The following is a 22,808-nucleotide window of genomic DNA, read 5'->3' as shown; positions in this document are numbered from 1 at the left end:
AAAACAAAAGGGCTGGAAAGGATACAACAAACTGAGTGAACATCAGAAAGGTTAAGAATCATTTAAACTCATGGGCAGCACTGGGCAAGAAAAAAAAAATGATATCTATTATCCTAAACTAAAAATTACTTTAAAAAAATGAATTATTTGAAAGTTAACACATAATTAGGCTTTATGCTCTTCCAAGGAGTGAGAGTGATCTTTTTATTTATTTATTTTCAGTGGGGTTAATACCAGCCAAAAAATAAAAATGAAGCAGCAGATACTTTTTTGTTGAATTTCTTGAACTGTACATGACAGCAGAGGTTTAGACTGGAAGGTCCAGAGGATTTCTTTCAGATTTATTTCCTGTATTAACCATTAATTTACCAAAAGCAGCCTCTGGATAAAGTCTGATTATCTGATGCACTCTTTTGAGCTTACAACACTAGAAATCCGCACAAAGCTGAAGTTATCTATATGCTGCCTCATGTATGTGCATATATGATCCTATGATGTCTGAACGTTTACTTTTTCTGATGTTTCAAAAGAGAAATTCAGTGACACTGCGCTCACAAGTGTGAGGGAATAGCAGCATACCTGCCGAGGATCTGGCCTCGTGCTATTTTTTAGACACTACTTTTCTACATATTCATGAATATTGACTGCATTTATGCAAATATAGAATCATAGAGTCAGTTGAGATCGAAGGGACCTGTCAGCGCCTGAGGCGGAACTGAAGGAACGAGGCGGGAACGTCGGCCCGTCCAGCTACTCGGCGCTACGTTACGCAGTTTACGTACCGCCGTTCCTCCCACCCCGCGGTCTCCTCTCGATGCCGCCAAGAGGGGGCGGGTAGCGCGTTACGTAGATGGCGTAGACCGCTGCGAAAGTCGCCGCAGCTTGCGCCAGAGGCGTAAGAGCCGAGACTTTGCCCCCACCCCTCCCGGTGCCGAGGCCTCGCGCTGCCGCCCGACGCCATGGCCGCTCCGGCACCGCTCCGCCTGCTCTTCCGGGCCGCCGCAGCCCCCTCCCGTCTTTGGTTCCTCTCCGCCTTGCCGGCATCTGGAACGGGGCCGAGCTGCAGCGCCGCGGCCGTGAGGGCGTTGCGGCCGCTCAGCCTCTCGGCGCGGGCGGCGCGCAGGTAAGCGGGTCGGGGCGGCGGGCGGGCTCCTCGTGGGGCGGCCGGGGCCGAGGGACAGTGGTGCCGGGCCGCACTGCGTGACCTTCCCGCGGCGCCCTCTGTGCCCTGACCCGCTCCGACGCCTCCTCGGCTCCGTGTCGCCTCTCCCTCAGGCCGAGCTCCGCGTTGCTGGAGGTCCTGTAGTGTCTGGGGGGGCCCGGAGCTCGGCCTGGCCGGGCCTTGCGTTGTGAGCGGGCTGCGGGCGATGCGTATTGGTGGAGCCGAAGTGCGGAGTAGAGCTGCTGGGCTTCCTCGGGGAGGTCATCGTACGGCGCCATGCTCGCTGCTGGGCCGCTGGGAGCACAGAGGGGACCCGTCCTTGCTTATAGCATAGCTCTTCACCTGATCTAGTAAGTGTGTATGTTTGGTGGCCCTGCTAGGCAGGGGGTTGGAACTACATGATCCTTGAGGTCCCTTCCAACCCAGGTCATTCTATGATTCTATGATCTATGATTCTATGAAAAGTGCTTGTACTTAAGCTGTGTGGAGCCCCTGACCAGTCTTATAATGTCACACAGCCCTCACCTGTAGGTTTGCACTTTAGTAGGTATCATCAAAGCCTGCCTTCCCATCTGTACCTCGAGCATTCAAACAGCCTGCTTCCAGTATTGAAAATACAGATTTAAAGGCCAGATTATCTTGGCTGTCAGGCCCTTTGACTTAGAGCAGGGCCCCCAGCCAGCTGCCCGGCACTGTGGGTGAGCCTGGATTGCTCCCAGCTGCTCTCACCACTGTGGCTGGACTCATAGAATATCCCAAGTTGGAAGAGACCTATAAGAATCATCAAGTCCAACTCCTATAGATTCATAGAAGTCATTTCAGTAGTTTGCTTTTAATCTCTCCTGTAGGTGCTCTTTTAAAGCGTTGCCAAGGCTTCAAAAATTAAAGTTATTGAACTAGGTACAAATGGGAGGAAATAGATTACTGTAAAGGGAAAATGTTTTCTTACCTGATTGTAATTACTTCCTCAATTTACTGCTGTTTTTTTTTTCTTAAGACTTACTTTATCTGGATGTTGTATTAAGACCTGGTTCCTTAACTTTGTGCAATCAGCCAGTGTCAGTCCAATAAAAAGATTGATAATAGTAGATGCGTATAAACTCACCTATACTTTTGTCTAGAAACTGAAGGCCTAGCTATATAAAGTCATCAGCAGCAGGGATTCTTGTGAGCAGAGGTTTCCAAGGGTGTCAGTGAGCTATCAGGCATTGTTTTCATTCCCATCTTTATTTTTATTCAGCCTGTTTTTTCCTGTTATCCCCATTTTGCATTTAATGGGGAACAGCAGCTATCTAACAGCTCTCCTATAGTATAGAGACTATGAGTTGCAATATTTATGCTTTATGTAAATCACATGAAATATGTTTGGTTCTTTCCAGGAATCCTGAGGCTATTTATGCTTGCGCAAGACCTGGCATATATTTCATGTTAGTTTTCTGTGAGCAGTTCACAGAGCGGTGGGGGTTTTGTTGCTCTTGTTGTTTGTTTGTTGTTACTTTTTTTCTTTCCCCATGTAAATGATGTCTGGGTAGACAAAAGTTGCTTGAAACTTATAAACCCTAAATTTCTTTCTTGCAGTTTTGGGCCCCTCACTGCAAGAAAGACATTGAGGCCCTGGAACGTGTTCAGAGGAGGGATACGAAGTTGGTGAGGGGTCTGGAGCACAGGCCTTATGAGGAGCGGCTGGGAGAGCTGGGATTGTTCAGCCTGGAGAAGAGGAGGCTCAGGGGAGACCTTATAGCTCTCTATAACTTCCTGAAGGGAGGTTGTAGTGAGCTGGGGGTCGGCCTCTTCTCTCGTGTAATCAGTGATAGAACTAGAGGGAATGGTTTTAAGCTGTGCCAGGGGAGATTCAGGCTGAACATTAGGAAGTATTACTTCTCAGAAAGGGTAGTCAGGCTTTGGAATGGACTGCCCAGGGAGGTGGTGGAGTCACCGACCATGGGAGTGTTCAAGAAACGTTTGGGTGTGGTGTTGATGAATATGATTTAGCTTGGAAGTATTGGTAATGGTTGGACTAGATGATCTTCTACGTCTTTTCCAACCTTGATAATTCTGTGATTCTGTGATTCTGTAAATGTTGTTCCACACAGGTGGGATTTTTCTTCTGGTGGAATCTCTCCATTCTGACCCTGTGACGAGTGACGTGCTTACATTTCTGGAAGCATTTTCAGCAGTCAGGTTCACATATTGTAAAGCCTCAGTGATTTGGAAATTAAACCTTCTGTCTGTGCAAAGGATACTTAAGATGTCAGTCGCAGGAATCACAGGGTGGGACCTCAAGGATCATGGAGCTCTAACCCCCCTGCCACTTGCAGGGCCGCCAGCCTCCACATTTACAGAATCACAGAAGAGAGAAGAGGCCAACCCCCAGCTCACTACAACCTCCCTTCAGGAAGTTATAGAGAGCTATAGATCAGATTGCTCAGGGCCCCATCCAACCTGGACTTAAACACCTTCAGGGACAGGATATCCACAACATCTCTGGGCAGCCTGTTCAGCTCCAGGAAGACAGATACTACTTGAAGACCAAAGTGTCTTAAACTTTGTTACAAATAAATTTCAGTTTCAGTGATCAACCAGGTGGATCAATCCTCATAGGAGGGATTAATTTTGTAACGTTCTTTAACAAAAACTGATGGGTTAAAGATGGCACTTCAGTTGGGCATGCCCTGCCCTGTTGCTGCCCCACAGCTGGTAGAAGCCAGTGTAAGATGGTGGCTGCAGAAAGAGGGGTGTTGTTCCTGTGTTCTCATTTTAAACAGATGTGTCATGTAACAGGTAGATCTGACTGTACCAGTTCTGCTGTTCCTATGGCCTCAGGGCTGCCAAGATTGGTTTTTAGCCCATTCTCTTTCCAGCCCAGTTCACTGCAGGGCACTTGTGAGTGCTGGAGGTGAAGTGAACAAAGGAGGGATGGGAGATCTGTGGTTAATCTGGCACTGCTGTTATTCCAGTGTAATCACTGAGGAAGATAGTTCAAGTGCGTTGTGAAAACCTGCCTACCAAGGGCCACTTAAGGAGACACTTAGGAAGGTTCCAGTCATCTCAGAGGACTATAGTCAGACATCTTGCTATTTGGGCTGTGTTACTGGTGATTGCCTTATGCTGTAGTGGGAGAAAGTGTCTGTTGTAAATATTGAGTGCCTTTTTAAGCACTTGCATTGATAGACGCCTTAAGCCCATGTAACTGCATCCCTGTCTCCTGCTAGGATCACGTTTGTCATATTGACAGAAATGTTCTGGTGAATGTCACTCCAGTCTTCAAAAAGGGCAAGAAGGAAGACCGGGATAACTATAGGCCAGTCCTGGTGCACGACAGGTTGACCATGAGCCAGCAGTGTGCCCTTGTAGCCAAAAAAGCCAATGGCATACTGGGGTGTATTAAAAAGAGCGTGTCCAGCAGGTCAAAGGAGGTGATCCTCCCCCTCTACTCTGCCCTGGTGAGGCCTCATCTGGAATACTGTGTCCAATTCTGGGCTCCCCAGTACAAAAAAGACAGGGATCTCTTGGAAAGAGTCCAGTGGAGGGCCACTAAGATGGTGAAGGGCCTGGAGCATCTCCCCTATGAGGAAGGACTTAGGGAACTGGGTCTGTTTAGCCTTGAAAAAAGAAAGCTGAGAGGGGACTTGATCCAGGTTTATAAATACCTGAGGTGTGGGAGCCATAGTGGTGAGGCTGGTCTCTTTTCAGTAGTGCGTGAGGACAGGTCTAGGGGTAATGGGATGAAAGTACAGCATAGGAAGTTCTGCACGAATGTGCAGAAGAACTTCCGTACGGTGAGGGTGACGGAGCACTGGAACAGGCTGCCCAGGGAGGTGGTGGAGTCTCCTTATCTGGAGATACTTAAGACCCGCCTGGACGACGACCTGTGTGACGTGGTGTAGGGAGCCTGCTTTGGCAGGGGGGTTGGACTTGATGATCTCTAGAGGTCCCTTCCAACCCCTACAATTCTGTGATTTTGTGGCCGGTTATACGTGGCAGTAAAATGAATACAGCAACGTGCTGCAAAAGTAACCCCAGCTTGGAATGATCCTATTTAAAGGTGCGATACCTCTAGCTAAGAACATTTTAAACTGTTATGTTTTTGTATGTCCAACTTAGGAAGATACCCCTGTGTACAACAGTACAAGCCTTTAAAGCCAATACATTTATGTATTTTAAAAAATGCCATCACCTTCGATTACAGTGATGAGATTAATGCATCAGACACTGTTTGAGCATCACACAATAGACGTTAAATAGAATGTTGGCAGTCTGATTCATCTAGTGTTCAATACCGAAGCACACAGTTGGCCAGTGCTTCTGAAGGAGAACTGATGTTTGTCAGAGAAAACAGCCGAGGCGCTGACGTGCTCCCCGCCCTGACGCCTCGGCTGAAAACCATCCCGTTGTGCCCCTGGCAACGGCTGAGCCCACGCTGCGGGCTGTACGAGCAGCACGGGGTGCCCCGGCCTCATGGCCTCCCACATCACGGCGCTGGATGAGCACATGGCGGTTGGCTCACGGGCTGTCATAGGGCGCTGCGGTTCTGTGACCTCAGAGCTCATTGTGCTGTCAGTGCAGAGATTCTTGGATACGGGGAAGGGTGTCAAATAAGCAGAGGTTTGGTCTCTGCGTGTATCATGGGGACGCTTTGTCCGTGTCTACAAGCGCACACACCACACACAGGCACACACGTGTAAAGACGCTTCGATGTCATAAGAGGGACCGCACAAAGGAGAGGCACCAAGCAACGGATTCACGAATCAGGCTTTATTGGGAGGCAGACCCGGAGACTGTCACAGAGCAGCGAGGGTCGGAGGTGCAGCGCTCTCCTCACGCACTGACAGCTGCAGGGCTGACACCAGGAGCATGCCGTGTTCCAGCCGTGTCCGTGTCCCTGGCCTAGAAGACAACAAACCCTCCTCCACCACCCGCGCTCACGGGTGATGCGAATGGGAGCAGAAGCGCCTGGACTACACTCTCAGTGTTTCCACACCGTGCCCATCCACCCCTTCCTCTCCCTATCTCTTCTCACTTCAGCCCCTGCTTCTCCCCATCCCTTCTCACCTGGGCTCCTGCTTCCCCCTATCTCTTCTCCCCTCGGCCCCTGCTCCTCCCCACCCCTTCTCACTGCAGCCCCTGCGTTCCCCCTCCCTTCTCACTTCAGCTCCTGCTCTGCTGCTGCTCGCTCTGCCGCTGTCCGCTCTGCTCTGGGCTGCCGGCTCACTGGCACTGCCCTTTATATACCTGCAGGGGGGTTTCCACCGTTCTACCCTCTGTGACTCTGCCTCCACATCACCATGGCAGGTGGACGCTGGGAGCTCATGGAAGGCCCGCCCCTCAACTGCCAGCGTCTTCTTGATTGATTTAGTTTGCTTTTTGCAGTTCTAATGAAGAAGCAAAATAACCAATCGTAAAACACACTGTAACTCCAATTCAAAAGTGTTTAATATATGGTACCACAAGCACAACGTGTTTCAACAATTATTTCATTAAAACCTGGTACAAAACCATCTCAAAGAGGCATTTTCATGGCTAAAATTTTTAGAAGGAGAAAAGATTTTGAGTAGACCACGCATTATTCTGGAAGCAAATCCTCTCCCAGTTCTTTGTCAGCAAAGTCATCTTCCTCTGTTCTCTTCCTTGCTGCAGTTTTAGGTCTTTCTGCTTGTGGGCCAAGCGGGTCTTTGTAGGAAGCATCTGGGATTTAAACAAGTACATTTGAAACAGTTATCTGCACGTCCTTTTAGCCTTGGTTTTAAACACCTCTAATCAAACACCGGACTGCTTTCTAACATGACACATCTGGAAAGGTTTCTTCTTTGCAATGCAGACTAGAAAGATCACTGAAGGAGAAGAAGATACCACATTTGGATTCTCAAGATATTTTTTCCTGACCAAACCTTGCAGCAGACACACAGGAACATAAATAAATGTTTAGTTGGGCCTCATTCCTTAATATGTGCAGATCCTTTAAAGTGAGCTCTGAACTAAATGTGTAATTACTGCGCTTGCTCTTCCAATAACACAATTCCTCTACTTCCCCTCTCTTTGAGGGTCTGGGAAGTCACAAAGTGTAAGATGCCCACTTGCCTATTTCTTTACCGCTGCTGCTTTCATAGGGCTCACTTGTTCCAGGCAAAGCTTTTAGTTTGGCACTCAGTCTTTCCCCTTTGCTACCACCAGCATCTGGAAGGCAAAGGCCGGTCAGCCTCACCTCTGTCCCAGGGAAGGTGATGGAACAGCTTGTGCTGGATGCCATCTCCAGACAACTGGGAGATAAGGAGGTTATCAGGAGTACTCAGCATGTACTCCACCAAGGGGAGGTTGTGCTCGACCAGCCTGGTAGCCTTTTATGAAGATGTCACTAGCTTGGTGGACAGAGGGAGGGCAGTAGATGTAGTCTACCTTGATTTCAGTAAGGCTTTTGATACTGTCCCCCATGACATCCTTATAACAAAGCTGAGGAAGTATGGGATAGATGAGTGGACGGTGAAGTGGGTCGAGAATTGGCTGACTGGCAGAGTGCAGAGGGTTGTCGTTGGCGGTGCAGTGTCTGGCTGGAGGCCTGTAATTAGCGGCGTCCCCCAGGGGTCTGTACTGGGTCCGGTCTTGTTCAACATCTTCATCAACGACCTTGATGAGGGGATAGTGACCACCCTCAGCAAGTTTGCTGATGACACGAAGTTGGGAGGATTGGCTAATACACCTGAAGGCCGTGCTGCCATTCAGTGAGACCTGGACAGGCTGGAGAGCTGGGCAGTAAGAAACTGGATGAGGTTTGTCAAAAGCAAGTGTAGAGTCTTGCACCTGGGTAGAAATAATTGCATGCACCAGTACAGGCTGGGGGAAGAGCTTCTGGAGAGGAGCTCTGCTGAGAGGGACCTGGGCGTCCTGGTGGACGACAGACTGACCATGAGCCAGCAGTGTGCCCTTGTAGCCAAAAAAGCCAATGGCATTCTGGGGTGTATTAAAAAGAGCGTGTCCAGCAGGTCGAAGGAGGTGATCCTCCCCCTCTACTCTGCCCTGATGAGGCCTCATTTGGAATATTGTGTCCAGTTCTGGGCTCTCCAGTACAAAAAAGACAAGGATCCCTTGGAAAGAGTCCAGCAGAGGGCCACTAAGATGGTGAAGGGCCTGGAGCATCTCCCCTGTGAGGAGAGACTTAGGGAACTGGGTCTGTTTAGCCTTGAGAAAAGAAGGCTGAGAGGGGACTTGATCCAGGTTTATAAATACCTGAGGTGTGGGAGCCATAGTGGTGAGTCTGGTCTCTTTTCAGTAGTGCGTGGGGACAGGACTAGGGGTAATGGGATGAAACTACAGCATAGGAAGTTCTGCACGAATGTGCGCAAGAACTTCTTTACAGTGAGGGTGACTGAGCACTGGAACAGGCTGCCCAGGGAGGTGGTGGAGTCTCCTTCTCTGGAGATATTTAAGACCCGCCTGGACGCCGACCTGTGTGACGTGGTGTAGGGAGCCTGCTTTGGTAGGGGGCTGGACTCGATGATCTCTAGAGGTCCCTTCTAACCCCTACAATTCTGTGATTCTGTGAATGAGTGTTTCAGTGAGCTCTGAAAGGACTTCTTCAAGAACTTAAACAAACAAAAAACAGCAACATTGTTGCTGGTTTACTTTAGCTCTCCAAATTGGAATATCTACTTGCAGATGTAATTAAACCTATTAGCGAGGTTGTCTGTTGATGAAGGCAGTGGATTTTGCGCTGTGTATCTGGAAGGTGGGTCTGGTTTCTTCATCCTTGCTGTGGGAGGCAGGAATGCTGAGCAGAGGAGTGGAAAGAAGAGCGCAGTGGTAACTTAAACTTCTGTGGAAAGGCTTGCAGGAAGTGCTCCCTCAATACCGCAGGTGACTGCAGACACAGATTGTATCATGTGAAGATGCATCTTCTAGGATTTCAGGATTTTGTTATATTGTGAGCTTTGTTTGAATCATGCAGGTCCACAGTGGTGGCCCTTCGTTACTGATTATTATTTTGGAATTAATTTATGATTAATAGTCACCTGCAGTTGCCTTCCAAATAGTAGGCTGAGAGGTGATACGTCAGGAGTTGGTCACAGCATCACGATGTGATAGCAGGTACTGCTGCCACCTGAGCTTACAGCTGGCACAAGTGCATTAAGTGTAGAGCAGTGAATGTGTTTGTTTTTCAAAATGAGCTTCAACTTTAATTGCTAGAACTGCATTTGCTTTTGTAGCCAGTTCCAAAGGTGGTTGACTTGCTGATGTGACATTAAGGCCACTTTAAATTTTATTAATATTCAGCCCTACAAGTTAGAGTTTCCTAGGAGGTGGCTTGGTTTTTCAGGCTTGTATGTGTTCTGTGTTGTAGATCACTTAAAGCAAACAGTTATTACAAAGAGCATATGTAATATGAAGTGAGCTGTTCTCAGTTTGAAATCCACATTTGAGGTATAGATGTTGCATTAGCTTTCAGTCATTTTATGTGTATCTCTCACCTCTCAGCATGTTTCTTCCCTGTCTAGCGAGTTTTTCTTGTGTTGTTCACTTGCTCTGATGAAAAGCACAGTTTATTCTAATGAACTGTGTTTTATTTGCTATTAAATTAACGACTCTCCTTTAATTTGCATGTGAAAGGAACACCGGATTTGTTTCCATATCAAAAGCATTAGTCTTAAGAAAAATAATTCCCTTGCATTCTGCATGAAAACTTAAGTATACACAACTGTCTAAAAAGCAAAGCAGGATACTTTGCTGTGATGTCTGTGTTGAAATTTTGATGCACTTCACTAGAAATATTTACAAGGTGAAATTCTAAGAGAACCTGCAGTCAAAAAAGGTGGATACTTTTGGACCACTTCTGTTATTGGAAGGAGAACAGAATTCGATTGTAGAGGTAATGAAATACCTGAAGTTCTAACCATGCATGGGAAAATCGTAAACTCGGTAATTGTTTTTAGTGTTATCTGCCAGATCATTTTGTAAATGCAAAGTGTGAGTTCCCAGAGAAGTGTGAAGTACTTCAAGTCAGCTCTTTTAGTTGGTGAAAATACAAATAGTGTGTCTAAAAGAAAGCATTGAATCCCTTTCAAGCATCAGGGTTCTGTATGGCTTCTAGTGACAAAACATAAGCTGAAGGGGTTTTTGGTGTTGTTTTTCATGTCTTTGTGTTTAGTGTCACCAGTGAATGCCTGTACCCATTACAGCTTTGAAAAGTCAGTAACTCCATTAGAGTTCTGTGTTCCTGCTGTTGATAGAAGTTACTGTTGGAGCAGTATTCAATCAAATGTAAAGATCTAAAATATAATGGATTTGCTTCTTTAGTTCCATTATGTGCTTTTCTTTTTCAGCTCAGAAGATAAAATAACTGTTCATTTCATAAACCGTGATGGTGACAAGCTAACAGCCAAAGGAAAACCCGGAGATTCATTGCTGGATGTTGTTGTTGAAAATAATCTAGACATAGATGGTTTTGGTAAGTGGATTCCCTGAATGCTATATTCAGTTTATTCATAAATATTTATGAATGTATTTGTAAAACCTGGATGTGGAGGAGAGTCCAAATAAAATACTTACAGAATATTTTGGATCTAGTTCTTAAAGACATTTGGGGTGAGCCTTGCTTGAAGGAGGATAATGGTGACAGAATGGTGTCAAGGAGGAATCCTAAGAATAATAGAATGGTTTAGGTTGGAACAGGCCTTGAAGACCCTTCAGTTCCACCCTCTGCCATGGGCAAGGACATCTCCCAGTAGACCAGGTTGCCTAAAGCTCCAGCCAGCCTGACCTTGAACACTTCCAGGGATGGGGCAACCACCAGATCTCTGTGCAGCCTGCTCCAGTATCCTACTTCCATCTGAGTAAATAATTTTGTCATAATATCAAATCTAAATTTACCATTACTCTTTGTCCTATAACTTACACTCCCTGATAAAGAGTCCCTCTCCAGCTTTCCTGTAGGCACCTTTCTTTAGGTATTAGAAGGCTGCTATAAGTTCTCCCTGGAGTGTTCTCTTTGCCAGGCTGAACAACCCCGACCGTCTCAGCATGTCTTCACAAGAGAGGTGCTCCAGCCCTCTGATCATCCTTGTGGCCTCCTCTGGATCTGCTCCAACAGCTCTATGTCCTTACAACAGGGCCCCTAAAGCTGGATGCAGTACTGCAGGGTGCGATCTTACAAGAGTGGAGTACATGGGGACAGTCACCTCCCTTATCCTGCTGTCCAGGTTTCTTGTGATGCAGCTAAGGATACAGTTGGCTTCTTGGGCTACAATTGCATGTTGCCAGCTCATGCTGAGTTTTTCATTGACTTTCTTCCCCTATCCCCCTGCCCCTCCTGGTCCTCCCTTCTTAAGTCCTTCACCTCATGGCTGCTCTCAATTCATTTTCCTCCCAGCCTGTATTTGTGCTTGGAATTGCCCCAACCTGGGTGCAGGACCTTACACTTGCACAGGTCAACCTCTCCAGATTATCCAAGTCCTTCTGGATGGCATCCATTCCCTCTGCTGTATCTCGGTCTCACCAGTCAGCTGAGTGTTGTCTGCAGACTTTTTGAAGGTTCTGTCAGTTTCACTGTTTATGTCACTGACAAAGATGTTAAATTGTGCCAGTCCCCCGAGGGACAACTGCTTGTCACTAATCTCCACCTAGACATGACCACAACTCTGGGTGTGACCATCCAGCCCATTTTTTATCCACTTGGGTCCATCTGTCAGATCCATGCCTCTGGTGCAGAGACAAGAATGCTGTGTTGGGGTAGTATCAAATGCTTTGTACAAGTCCAAGTAGATGATGTTTCCTTTGTCCTCCAACACTGTAACCTTGTCACAGATAGTTACCAGACTTGCCAGGCACAATTTGCCCTTAATTAAGTCATAACTGGTAGTCACCAATCACCTTCCTATTTTCTATGTGCCTTAGCATAGTTTCCAGAAGGATTTGCTCTGTGACCTTGTCAGGCACAGAGGTGTGAGTGACTGGCCTGTAGTTCTAAAAAGAAAAAGATCTTCCTTTTTCTTTTTAAAAAATAAGGGTTCTATCTCTCCTTTTCCAGTCAGGGGGAACTTTACTGAACTGCTGCAACTTCAAGAATACAATGGATAGCAGCTTAGCAACTTTGTCTGCCAGATCTTTGGAATGCACTGATGCATCCCATCAGGTCCCATGGACTTGTGTGTATTCGGGTTCCTTAGATACCTTGAGTCTGATCTCTGCCTACAGCGGGCAGTTCTTCACCCTCCCAGTCCCTTTGCCTTCTGTGACTTAGGCCGTGTGTCTAGAGCAGTTGCTGATTAAGGCTGAAGCAAGTAAGTCTGAGAACTTCAACCTTCTGCATATCCCACATAACCAGCTCTTGTTTCCTTCCAGAGGGGGGATCACATTTTCCTTAGTCTTCGTTTTATTGCTGGCAGTGTTTAAAGAAGCTTTTCTTGATGCCCTCTGTGTCTCTGGCCTGATTCAATTCTATCAGTGCTTTAACTTTCCTAACCCGATCTCTGTCTGCTTGGACAATTTCTCTATGAAGATGAGAGATGCCACTTGTGAGATTTCTGAGCTAGAAGCTTCTGAAGGCCACACTCAAATGGTGTATTTCTAACAGTGCTGAGTTACTTCTCTATTGTTGTGTGATCTGAATTTGTTATTTGGCTTTTTGTAGCGCATATTGCTGTAGTATTTGAATGACCAATGAAAGAAACAAGCAGGTATATGTCAGTTTGTAAAGAAGAGCAGAAACTTCTTGTAAAAGAAGTGAGGTAAAGGAGACCAATGTGTTCAGGGTATTGTAACTCAGCACAAGTTCTGTTTAGAATCAAAACAGAAGGAAGTTAAGAAACCTCCCTTTTCCTCCGAACTTTGGACTTTCCAGTTAGTTCCATGGTAGTTACAGGCTTCTGACTATACAAAGCAAACTTTCAGAGCATTTGCTTAAATTAATGAGAGTCTAAGAAGGAATAATGCAAAGTAAAGCAGGAAGTGGGATTATGGTTTGCATGAATGAATATATAGCATGAAGAAATTGCAGAGTGGGGGGGGAAGTATATTAGCTCAGCACAGCTTAATGTGTGTTTTATTCAAGTATGAATACATGCCATTGCTAGTAGTAAAATCCCTAAGGTTCTAAAGAATAGTGTTAAGGGTTGTGTACATTCAAAGAATAAACCAAAAAATGCACAGTGCATTGACATAGCTACCTTTAGATGTCATTAAATAATTCCATTGTATAGGTGTATGGCTACTCTTTAGTCTGCAGTTAAGGTCCTCTCATTTCACATTAATTTCAGCCATGTTAAAACATATAGTAAAGTGGAGTAAAGAAGATAATGTTGTCAATAGACCGTAAATAATATCCAAAATATTTGAGATACTTTTACCAACCTTTAATTGTAACATATATAACATAATTTCGATAATAATTTGATAATGAAGCATCATACTAGAACAGAGAAATAGTGCAGTGGAAATAATGTAGAAGCATAATGCTCTTTTGAGAGGGAGTTGGACAATGAGGAGAAAATGTAAAATGCAGGTGTTACCTATTTACTTGTATCACTAGGGGGCATCCTATGTGCAGTAATAGTGGTAGAACTGTGTGTATCGAAACTAAACTGTTGCACAAGTCATCTGCCCTGGAGTAGTTTGCTGCTCCTTGGCAGTTGCAGTAAGACCTTCTGCTGTTTAAACAGTCTACTGTGTCTGATTTTTCTATTTAACTTATTTATTACAATTTTCCCTAATGTTAAAAGACACACATTATTGATGTGACCGCTTCTACATTCAGCACTTTAAAGTTTCCCACATCTATTTTTATGTACATGAAGATGTGATATATTTTCAAAATCGAATCATGCAGAACAGTATCGTGCCTGGTTTGAAGACGTGTTGCTAATACCTTTCTGAAGTGTAGCAGCAGAGTGCTTTCTGCGTGGTTCTTCCAGTCTGGTCATGAGTTACACTGTTTATTATGTTAGCATAAACATGTTCTATATTAAAGTATTGGTGTGAAATTCAGTTATCTGGAATTTTCTGTTAACTTGCTGTTCTTTTTAGGTGCGTGTGAAGGAACATTAGCCTGTTCAACGTGTCATTTAATCTTTGAAGACCACATATTTGAGAAACTAGATGCAATTACTGATGAAGAGATGGACATGCTAGACCTGGCATATGGTCTCACAGAAACGTAAGGCAATGTAATGCTTTGCTACATCAGTAAATGGAAAGGAGGGTTTGCAAGTGGAGCAGTCCAGTGTTCTTTGAAAGCACCTTAATCAGCTTTTAGTGAATAACTACATTTTGTTACATGGGTAGGACCGGGAAGTTGCAATATTATTTGAGTTCATACTAATGTTGGTACTGATCATAGAATCATAGAATTACCCAGGTTGGAAAAGACCTTGAAGACCTTGAAGATCATCAAGTCCAGTACCCTAACTTTAAAAACCCTCCGCTAAATCATATCCCTGAGCACCACATCCAAATGGCTCTTAAACAAGTCCAGGGATGGTGACTCAACCACCTCCCTGGGGAGCCTATTCCAGTACTTAACTAACCTTTCTGTAAAGAAGTTCTTCCTAATATCCAACCTAAACTTGCCCTAGTGCAACCTAAGGCTGTTTTACCTCATCCTGTCATTTGTCATTAGTGAGAACAGACTTGCCCCACTTTCACTGTAAGAACCTTTCAGGTACTAGAAGAGGGCGATAAGGTCTCCCCTCAGCCTCCTTTTCCCAAAGTGATGATGAAGTGTTGGTGAAAATGTTGTCCATTATTGTGATTCTGTTCAGTGACTCTTCTTAATTGTCTGATGTGGGAGTGTCAGATCCTGAAGTATGATCAAAATCCCCAGTTTCTGGTAGAAAAACTTTGCTACTGTGTTCCTGTGTGTGAACTTCCTTCTTGCTTCCCTTCTGTTTTCTGATCCTATCAATCAGCAGTTAGTTAATTTGTTTTTTGGATGTGTTTACATTAGTATCTTAGTTTGTATCAGACCCTCCTTTTGCAGAACAGTAGAATTATCAAAGTTGGAAGGCATCTTTGGGCTCCTCTGGTCCAGCCCCTGCTCAAGCAGAGCTACCCAGAACAAGGGTACCCAGGACCACGTCCAGGAAGCTTTTGAATATCTCCGAAGAGGAGACTCCACAGCTTCTCAAGCATTTGTATCTATTGATAAGATCTCTCTTGAGCCTTCTTTTCTCCAGGCTGAGATGTTCTACATGGCTTTGTCTCCACTCATGTCAGAGTGTTTTACTCCTCTATTCTTTATCCTCCCCACTGTCACATGCCTCATAACATTCTCATTTCAGAGCATTTCGTTTCACACACCTGTTCCTAGTGAGCTACCTGCTGCTGTACACATAGCTTGTCTCAGAGAATGTAGCCACGTGAGGTATAGGTAGTTGTACTGAGTGAGGTTTATTAGCTCTTTTCTTTAAGTTTCAAAGGAAGTGCTTCTTGAAGCTTCTGTGAGTCTTTCCAGTGATCTCAGAGGGCTTTATACCTGGCCTGTACAGTATTAATTTTTCACTGTGTCTGCAAGGAGGTATTTTGAATTAAGCTTTTTATCTCCTTTTGCCAGTAACACTGGAATCTTGTACAAATCTGTTCTGCATGACAGTGCACTTTTTTTTCCTCATTTCAGCCAAATCTTATCTTTTTAGGAGATTGAGAAGGCAAAGAAGTCAAGCTAAGAAGCCTGTTGCAGCTTCTATTTTTCTCTGTCCATCTTTTAATTAAAGGCTTAAAACAAGTTTTTTGTTTTGTTTTCTTAATTGAAGAACTGAAAAGCAGTAGGAAGCCAGAGTTCTCTGTTTAATCCAAGTATTAGTTTAATCCAAAGAATTTTGAGAGAAACTAAGTTTTAGACCTTCTGAAGACCTTTAGCCTTGAGAAAAGAAGGCTGAGAGGGGACTTGATCCAGGTTTATAAATCCCTGAGGTGTGGGAGCCATAGTGGTGAGGTTGGTCTCTTTTCAGTAGTGCATGGGGACAGGACTAAGGGTAATGGGATGAAAGTACAGCATAGGAAGTTCCGCACGAATGTGCGGAAGAACTTCTTTACAGTGAGGGTGACGGAGCACTGGAACAGGCTGCCCAGGGAGGTGGTGGAGTCTCCTTCTCTGGAGATATTTAAGACCCGCCTGGACGCCAACCTGTGTGACGTGGTGTAGGGAGCCTGCTTTGGCAGGGGGGTTGGACTTGATGATCTCTAGAGGTCCCTTCCAACCCCTACAATTCTGTGATTCTGTGAAGACTTCGGTGTTTTGTTGGTTTTTCCTGTCATCGAGTCATTTCTATGGCCAGAAATCTTTCATGTGTGAAAGAACAGCTTTCAGAACAAGTGAGTGCTGAAGTGATCCTCTGGTTTACTACAGGCTGGTGTTATGTTAGTACAAAGCTTTGTAATGGAGACAGGGCAGAGCATTGCAGTAAAAGTTTAAGGATAAAAGTTTTTTCTTGTCACTGACTCTGGAACTGGAGAAGTTTCAACTAGCAGCTGTTGTGAGTATTAATATGTCTTAAAATGAGAGGCTGATTAAAAAAGCTAAAGCAAACTTGTTTGTTTTCAGAATAATGCTTCAGAATAATAGGGGTTATTCAACATAATAAGATGAGAGGGAAGGAAAGCAAACCCTGGCAAATTAGATGTTTAAAAAATACTGAGATAAAAGCCAAACAAATACTTGTCTACTTTTCAGCAGGCTGTTTGTTCTTATCAGAAGCAAAAAGGTCATCTGCATGAGGAACTAATAGATGATGCAGATGCTGCACTTAAAATGCAAAGAGATAATGTAACAGCAGATGTTTTTTGCATTGTTTTCTCTGGAGCCTTTACAGGATCTCCTTGCGCTGAAAGCTTTCTTGAAAGATCTCTCTTATGTGTCTGTGGTATTAGTAGTATTACAAATAAATCAGTAGTAACAAATGGAAAGGGTAGGTGGTATTCATCCAGGAGTTCTAAAGGAACTCATATGACATTGCTTCATGAGATTTGATTAGTTAACTTAACCAGCTTCCAAACTATAGGAATGGAAGGTAGCAAGTTAACCATTAAAATGTCATTATTGACTATAGAGAACAGTTAGTTCCATACTGGGTTCATTAGGCTTGTGTCTATTGCCTGTTGGCTTTTTTAGCTTTTGCTAAATAGTAGTAAGGAAAGAATTCAACAGAGCTTAGTTAGACAGAAGTAACAGATATGGGAGTTCATAAATGGATCACAGAACATGAAGGTTACTTCATACTTCCAGAAGCTACTTGGCTTCCAAAGTCCTTTACTGAGTTCTGGATTGCTGCAGGGTAAGAGCAGAGAGCCGTTAATTGGTCAAAAATACTGTTTTTCAACAGGATAGAAGTACTTTTCTGTCTTGTAAATGTAGGTGGTCAAGTGGGATCTGAAATTCATGTGTGCTAGATTTTGTACATTGACCATATCTATGAAATACCTGGGGAAAAAAAAAAAGATGAAGACTAAGATGACAATGTTTGTATATAGTACTGTGTTTCTGGTAGGGGAAAAAACAACCTTGGGGGATCTTTTCCAATTGACTGACAGGAATAAAATTTGATGTTAATAGATCACAAAATCATAGGGCTGGAAGGGACCTCTGGAGATCACCTAGTCAAACCCCCATGCCAAAGCTCGTTTCTTACAGTAGATTACATAGGAAAGTGTCTGTGTGGGTCTTAAATATCTGCAGAGGAGACTCCGCAATGTCTCTGGGCAGCCTGTCCCAGTGCTCTGTCACCCTTACACTTTAGAAGTTCTTCCTCATGTTATACGGAACTTCCTGTGCTCCAGTTTGTACCTGTTGCCCCTTGTCCTGTTGTTGAGCACCACTGAAAATAGAACAGCCTGTCCACTTGGCACCTTCCCTGTAGATATTTATAAGCATTGATAAAATCCCTTCTATATTCTCTTCTCCAGGCTGAACAGTCCAGGTCTCAGCCTGTCCTTAGAGGGATGCTGTAGGCCCCTAGTCATCTTAGTGGTGCTCCACTGGTCTTTCTAGGAGTTCTCAGTCATTCCTGAACTGGGGAGCCCAGAACTGGGCATAATACTCCAGATGTGAAGGCTTGAATGGCTTCCATTGGAAGGAGTTGGCAAGTCATTCTTTGGGGGGCCCAACCTTCTTAGGCTGTCAGGGGAGGGAAGAATTGGGTTAGAGGTCCATGTCAAGCACTGCAGAAGAATTTGTATAGGAAAAGGTTCTTTCTTACTGAAGGTGTTAGTTAGCTTTATGTAGTTATTTGTACTGCCACATAGCACTTCTTTGTCCTGAGCCTGCTATTGCAGATGAGGTTAAATGTATTGTTATGCTACAGAGTACACGTGCAATTAGCACTGGCTGTTTTTGAGAAACAAATTTCAATCAATTTAAGCCTTGCAAACAAATCTCTATAGTAGAGATGTACTTTATGATTTAATTTTTAAAGCTACTGTTACGTTTGTGTATTCATTAGTTGAAATTTTCTGGTAAGATATTTTATGCATATGTTCTAATAATTAGAAGCTGATGTATACAGTCATTAACATCACTTTTGTATCTAGCACTGAGTTGGAAACTTCAGTAGTTGATCACTGTGTGCTTGAAAGTGTTATATGTTCGTATTTATGTAATGGTACTTTTAAAATGATTTCTATGTCTACATTCGTATACTGATGAAATTATTTTTCAACTGGTGACATGGGATATTGCCCATCCTTACTGAAGTTTATGGATTCAGTACTTAAATATCAGGGCGTATAGGTTGAATTAACTGAATTAACTGAATTCCTTTTGCAAGGAATGAGCTTTGAGCTCTAAATCAGTGGAGAAAGATGCTGCACCGTGCTGGACTGAAGAAGCAAAAATGGAAGAGAGGATTAATTCAGTGGTGACTATTGAGATTAAAAATTATTTTAAAAGAAGCTGTTTAAATCTGCTGCCTCATCCAATGCACAAGCTGTTTTCTTGTTTCTGTGAACATAAAGTTTTGGTTGGGTGGGTGAATTTTTAGGACCATAAAGATGCTTTTCAGAATATGTTCCTGTTTTTCATGGAGTATCATCATCCACTTTCTTGTAAAAAATCCAACGATCCTCAGCTGTAATTCTCTTTGTTTATGAACTGCTAAAAAGTTGGCAGGCTTCTTTCATGTGTGTAATTGCTGGCAAATGTGCTAAGCTCGCAGTGAGCGAGTTGTGAAAAGATGGAATTTGAGACGTTAGAAGTTGCTGAAGCTATAATTTGTGCATGTAATGAGGTAGTTAATGTGCCCCATGTGGCAGCTCATGCATGCTCTCCATTACCTTACCACAGAGGTGTTTCTTTTGTTAATTTCAGTCATAGGAAGATATTTCTTCTTAGATATCTGTTTAAGTGCTAATTAAGCACTAACTGTGTTAAGAGGAGATAAATAGGTATGGCAAGGGAGGTAGGTATGGTTAAGGGAGGATGGTTGGACTAGATGATCTTATAGGTCCTTTCTAACCTTGTAATTTTGTGATTCCATGGAATAGATACTTTGCCCTGTAAATATCTAAGGAAAAACACAGAACTCCAGGTAGAAATTCTGTAAAAATCCAAAATGTTTGACTTGGTTATGAGCTTTTAGAAAGATACAAGTGACCCAAAAGTTCCTAATCTCTTCTCACTCGGGTTGTACCTTGTTGGGAAGCTATAAAAGTTAAATCAACCAGAGCTGCCAGGTGAGTTGTACAAGTGTGTGCTCAGTTTTCATCAGCTGACTTAAGGCTGTGGGTAAGTCAGTCTTTGCTTTTACTGAAACTTTCCATCCAATTGCCTTGGTCTCTGCAGAGATGCTGAGTGTTCTGTGGCAGATCAAGTGTCTGTCCCTACCTTTGGCTGAACTATTAGTAAGTCACTGAAAATGGAAGGGTCACCATTTGTACGTTTCCTCAGCAAGTGGGAAGTACTCAGGTTAAACTTCCCAACATAAACACCCCAAATTAAGGATGTAAATCCATGACCATGATTGATATGACATATATTTGTGTTCACGCAGGCGGTTTGCTGCTTCTCTTGGTTATGACCATGCAGTAGTAGGAGGTCACTTTCTGGACCATAAAGTGTTTAGTTTGGCTGAATGTTGGGGAAGTGGGGCTGTAAATACTGGTAGGTGTATGGTTGGCTAGAACTAAAACCAATATTATTTCCTTACAGATCGCGTTTAGGCTGCCAGATCTGCTTGAAGAAGTCAATGGATAATATGACTGTTCGAGTACCAGAAGCTGTTGCTGATGCCAGACAATCAGTAGATTTGAGTAAAAACTCCTAAAAGAAAACATCGTAGGAGTTTCAAAGAAGCTTAATTATTTTTATAACTTATTTTTAAATGTGTAATTAAATATGGAAACTTACATAATTGTGAGTTATTTTATATGACTATCAGTACTAGATTAACGCTATTTTAATTTTTCTTTATAGAACCTCCTATATTTTTACGCTTCGGATGCAATAATACTTCTAAATGATCACTGGACTATAAATGTTAACAACTGTATTACAGGTTTCATATAATTTTACTCTGCCAAAACCTTTGTTGATGACTGAAAACTGAATCACTTGTGCAAGACTTGCAGACCCCCTGGGCATTGCGAGGTGTGAGGCCTAGATCTGATAGTTGGACTTGGGAGATTACAGAAGGGCTTTTTCATGTGTTGCTCTTAAAGATACATGCTCAGAGCTATCTTACTTTCTTAGTGAATATGATACTTCCTTTGCAAGTAGTGGATTTTCTGCTAGTTGTTTTCCAGTTTTTGAAATGAGAGATGTGGCAAATCCCATCTCATGAAAATACCATTAAAACCATAAAAACGAGGGGCCAGTACAGAACTGGGCACATGCAATTTGGTTGTTGCAGTATGTCGCAACTGTGGAGGTTGAAAAGGGCTTCGGGTAAAGGCTTGGAGCTGTATGAAACAGGAAGTAAATGCAGACTCTTACCATTCTCTGAAGTTGGATGGATGCACTGAGGTTGAAAAAGAGATTGATGTAGATTGATGGCTAAGAAAACTCAATTGGGTCTTATTTTAGTTGTTCTAAAGTAGGCTAAGATAAAGTAATGTCTAAGACTTGCATTGGTTTACCTGCTCATTGTTGCCAAGATAACTAAATGCAGTGGCTGTCACTAATACAGTACTTATTACTTTTATAACATTATTTTAAGATTTAGGGCTTATTATGCATGTAACATGTTTATTTACATTTGAATGCTTTAATGCATTCATTAATGCCTTATTTGAACTGGTGACAATGATGCCTGGGCATCTTTTCTTGCATTATTGTATTTATGGAGAGGAAAAAAACACAAACTACTATTTTTCCAGTGTCGAGTATTGGAATTATTTTGAACTTCATAAGGGGCGGGACAGGAAGTCCCTGTTAGAAAAAGAAATATTTTCTAGAGCTGTTTTGAGGGGATAAAAAGGTTTGCGGTCCTTGCTTTCCTCTCTGAGCAGACATTCCTTTGCTTTGTGGTGCTCACTTTGGACTTTCCCCTAAAGCAAGGTATGCTTCATGTGCGAGATCTGCTCAGAGAGCGTTAAGGAGCTGGAAATGAGCTTTGTATCTCATCAAATTAGAAGTACAACTTCAGAGTTGAAATTTCCTGACTTATTGAAAGCTGGAGAGATTGAGGTTGGTTGGAGAAGTGTTCTGAAGATGCTGCTGTCTTCCTTTGGAACTGCTGTGAGTAGCTGTAATTTAGAGGTTACCCTTCCACAATCACATAAGCTCGCTGTTATTGCCTTCATCCCAGGTTCATTTATACACTGCACTTCTTATTAAATACCAAACTTTTATCATTTTTACATGAGACACAGCTCAACTTCCAAGAGAGAGAACTCGGATCATAACCAGATGTGCTGCGTCTTACAGGAGAAAGGACCTGAAGTTTCAGTAGAGATGTGACGTTTCAGGGTGGGGCGTGTTTGATTGCGGGGCTCTCTGTGTTACTGCAGCACTGAGCTCTTCTCCTGCATGGAATCTTGAAGTGCTTAATGCTGCCCTGAACAAAAGTGAAAAGTCTGTTGTCCAAGTTTTCCTTAAAACACAACAGAACAAGCTTGGTTTATATGTGCTGCTTCTTACTATAAAGAGTTGGAGTCTCCTCTAAGTGTGCCAATGGGGGGAACAGCAGGACAAGACAAATGGGGGTAAAAAACACCTTCTAAATCCTTTTGAATTTTGGAAGAATTCCATGGTTCATATAAATATAAGTGTCAAAAGACAGAAGAACAGGTGTGGAATCCCCACCATCTCAGATATACTTGTGTCCTTTTTGTCAAAGTGATTTGCAAATAAATCTTATTTTATACCACCTTCTGACACACCTTGTTTGTATTGATCTGTGCTCCCTTGGGATGTGTTTCTGGGTATAAGGTGGAACTTCACCTCGTGGTGCATAGTCACATGTATGTATGAACTGTTGCTCAATCACACGCAAAGCATCAAAACTAAAGATATTTGTTTGAGAAACTATTGTTTGTCAGAGAAAACAGCCGAGGCGCTGACGTGCTCCCCGCCCTGACGGCCTCGGCTGAAAACCGTCCCGTTGTGCCCCTGGCAACGGCTGAGCCCACGCTGCGGGCTGTACGAGCAGCACAGGGTGCCCCGGCCTCATGGCCTCCCGCATCACGGCGCTGGATGAGCACATGGCGGTTGGCTCACGGGCTGTCATAGGGTGCT

General features: G+C 43.7%; 1 protein-coding gene across 2 annotated transcripts; it reads left to right on the top strand.

Annotated features, from left to right (window-relative positions):
- The first annotated feature begins 874 nt into the window (after positions 1-874).
- On the top strand, positions 875-22,440 carry FDX1 (ferredoxin 1). Of its 2 annotated transcripts, none has more exons than XM_015852196.3 (4): positions 875-1,123; positions 10,474-10,598; positions 14,171-14,300; positions 20,283-22,440. In XM_015852196.3, the coding sequence occupies exons 1-4, from the start codon at positions 960-962 to the stop codon at positions 20,395-20,397; spliced, it is 534 nt and encodes a 177-aa protein (XP_015707682.2). In that variant the 5' UTR covers positions 875-959; the 3' UTR covers positions 20,398-22,440. The 2 variants fall into 2 exon arrangements, with proteins under 2 accessions (XP_015707682.2, XP_015707683.1); XM_015852197.3 differs by having other exon boundaries at positions 875-1,512.
- Positions 22,441-22,808: the final 368 nt, after the last annotated feature.

This window comes from Coturnix japonica, chromosome 1 (genome assembly GCF_054131305.1).
Source record: "Coturnix japonica strain WE chromosome 1, WE-NBRP24, whole genome shotgun sequence".
Lineage (NCBI taxonomy): Eukaryota > Metazoa > Chordata > Aves > Galliformes > Phasianidae > Coturnix > Coturnix japonica.
The sequence above is the reverse complement of the archived record's forward strand: the minus strand, read 5'-3'. Positions and strand labels throughout refer to the sequence as shown.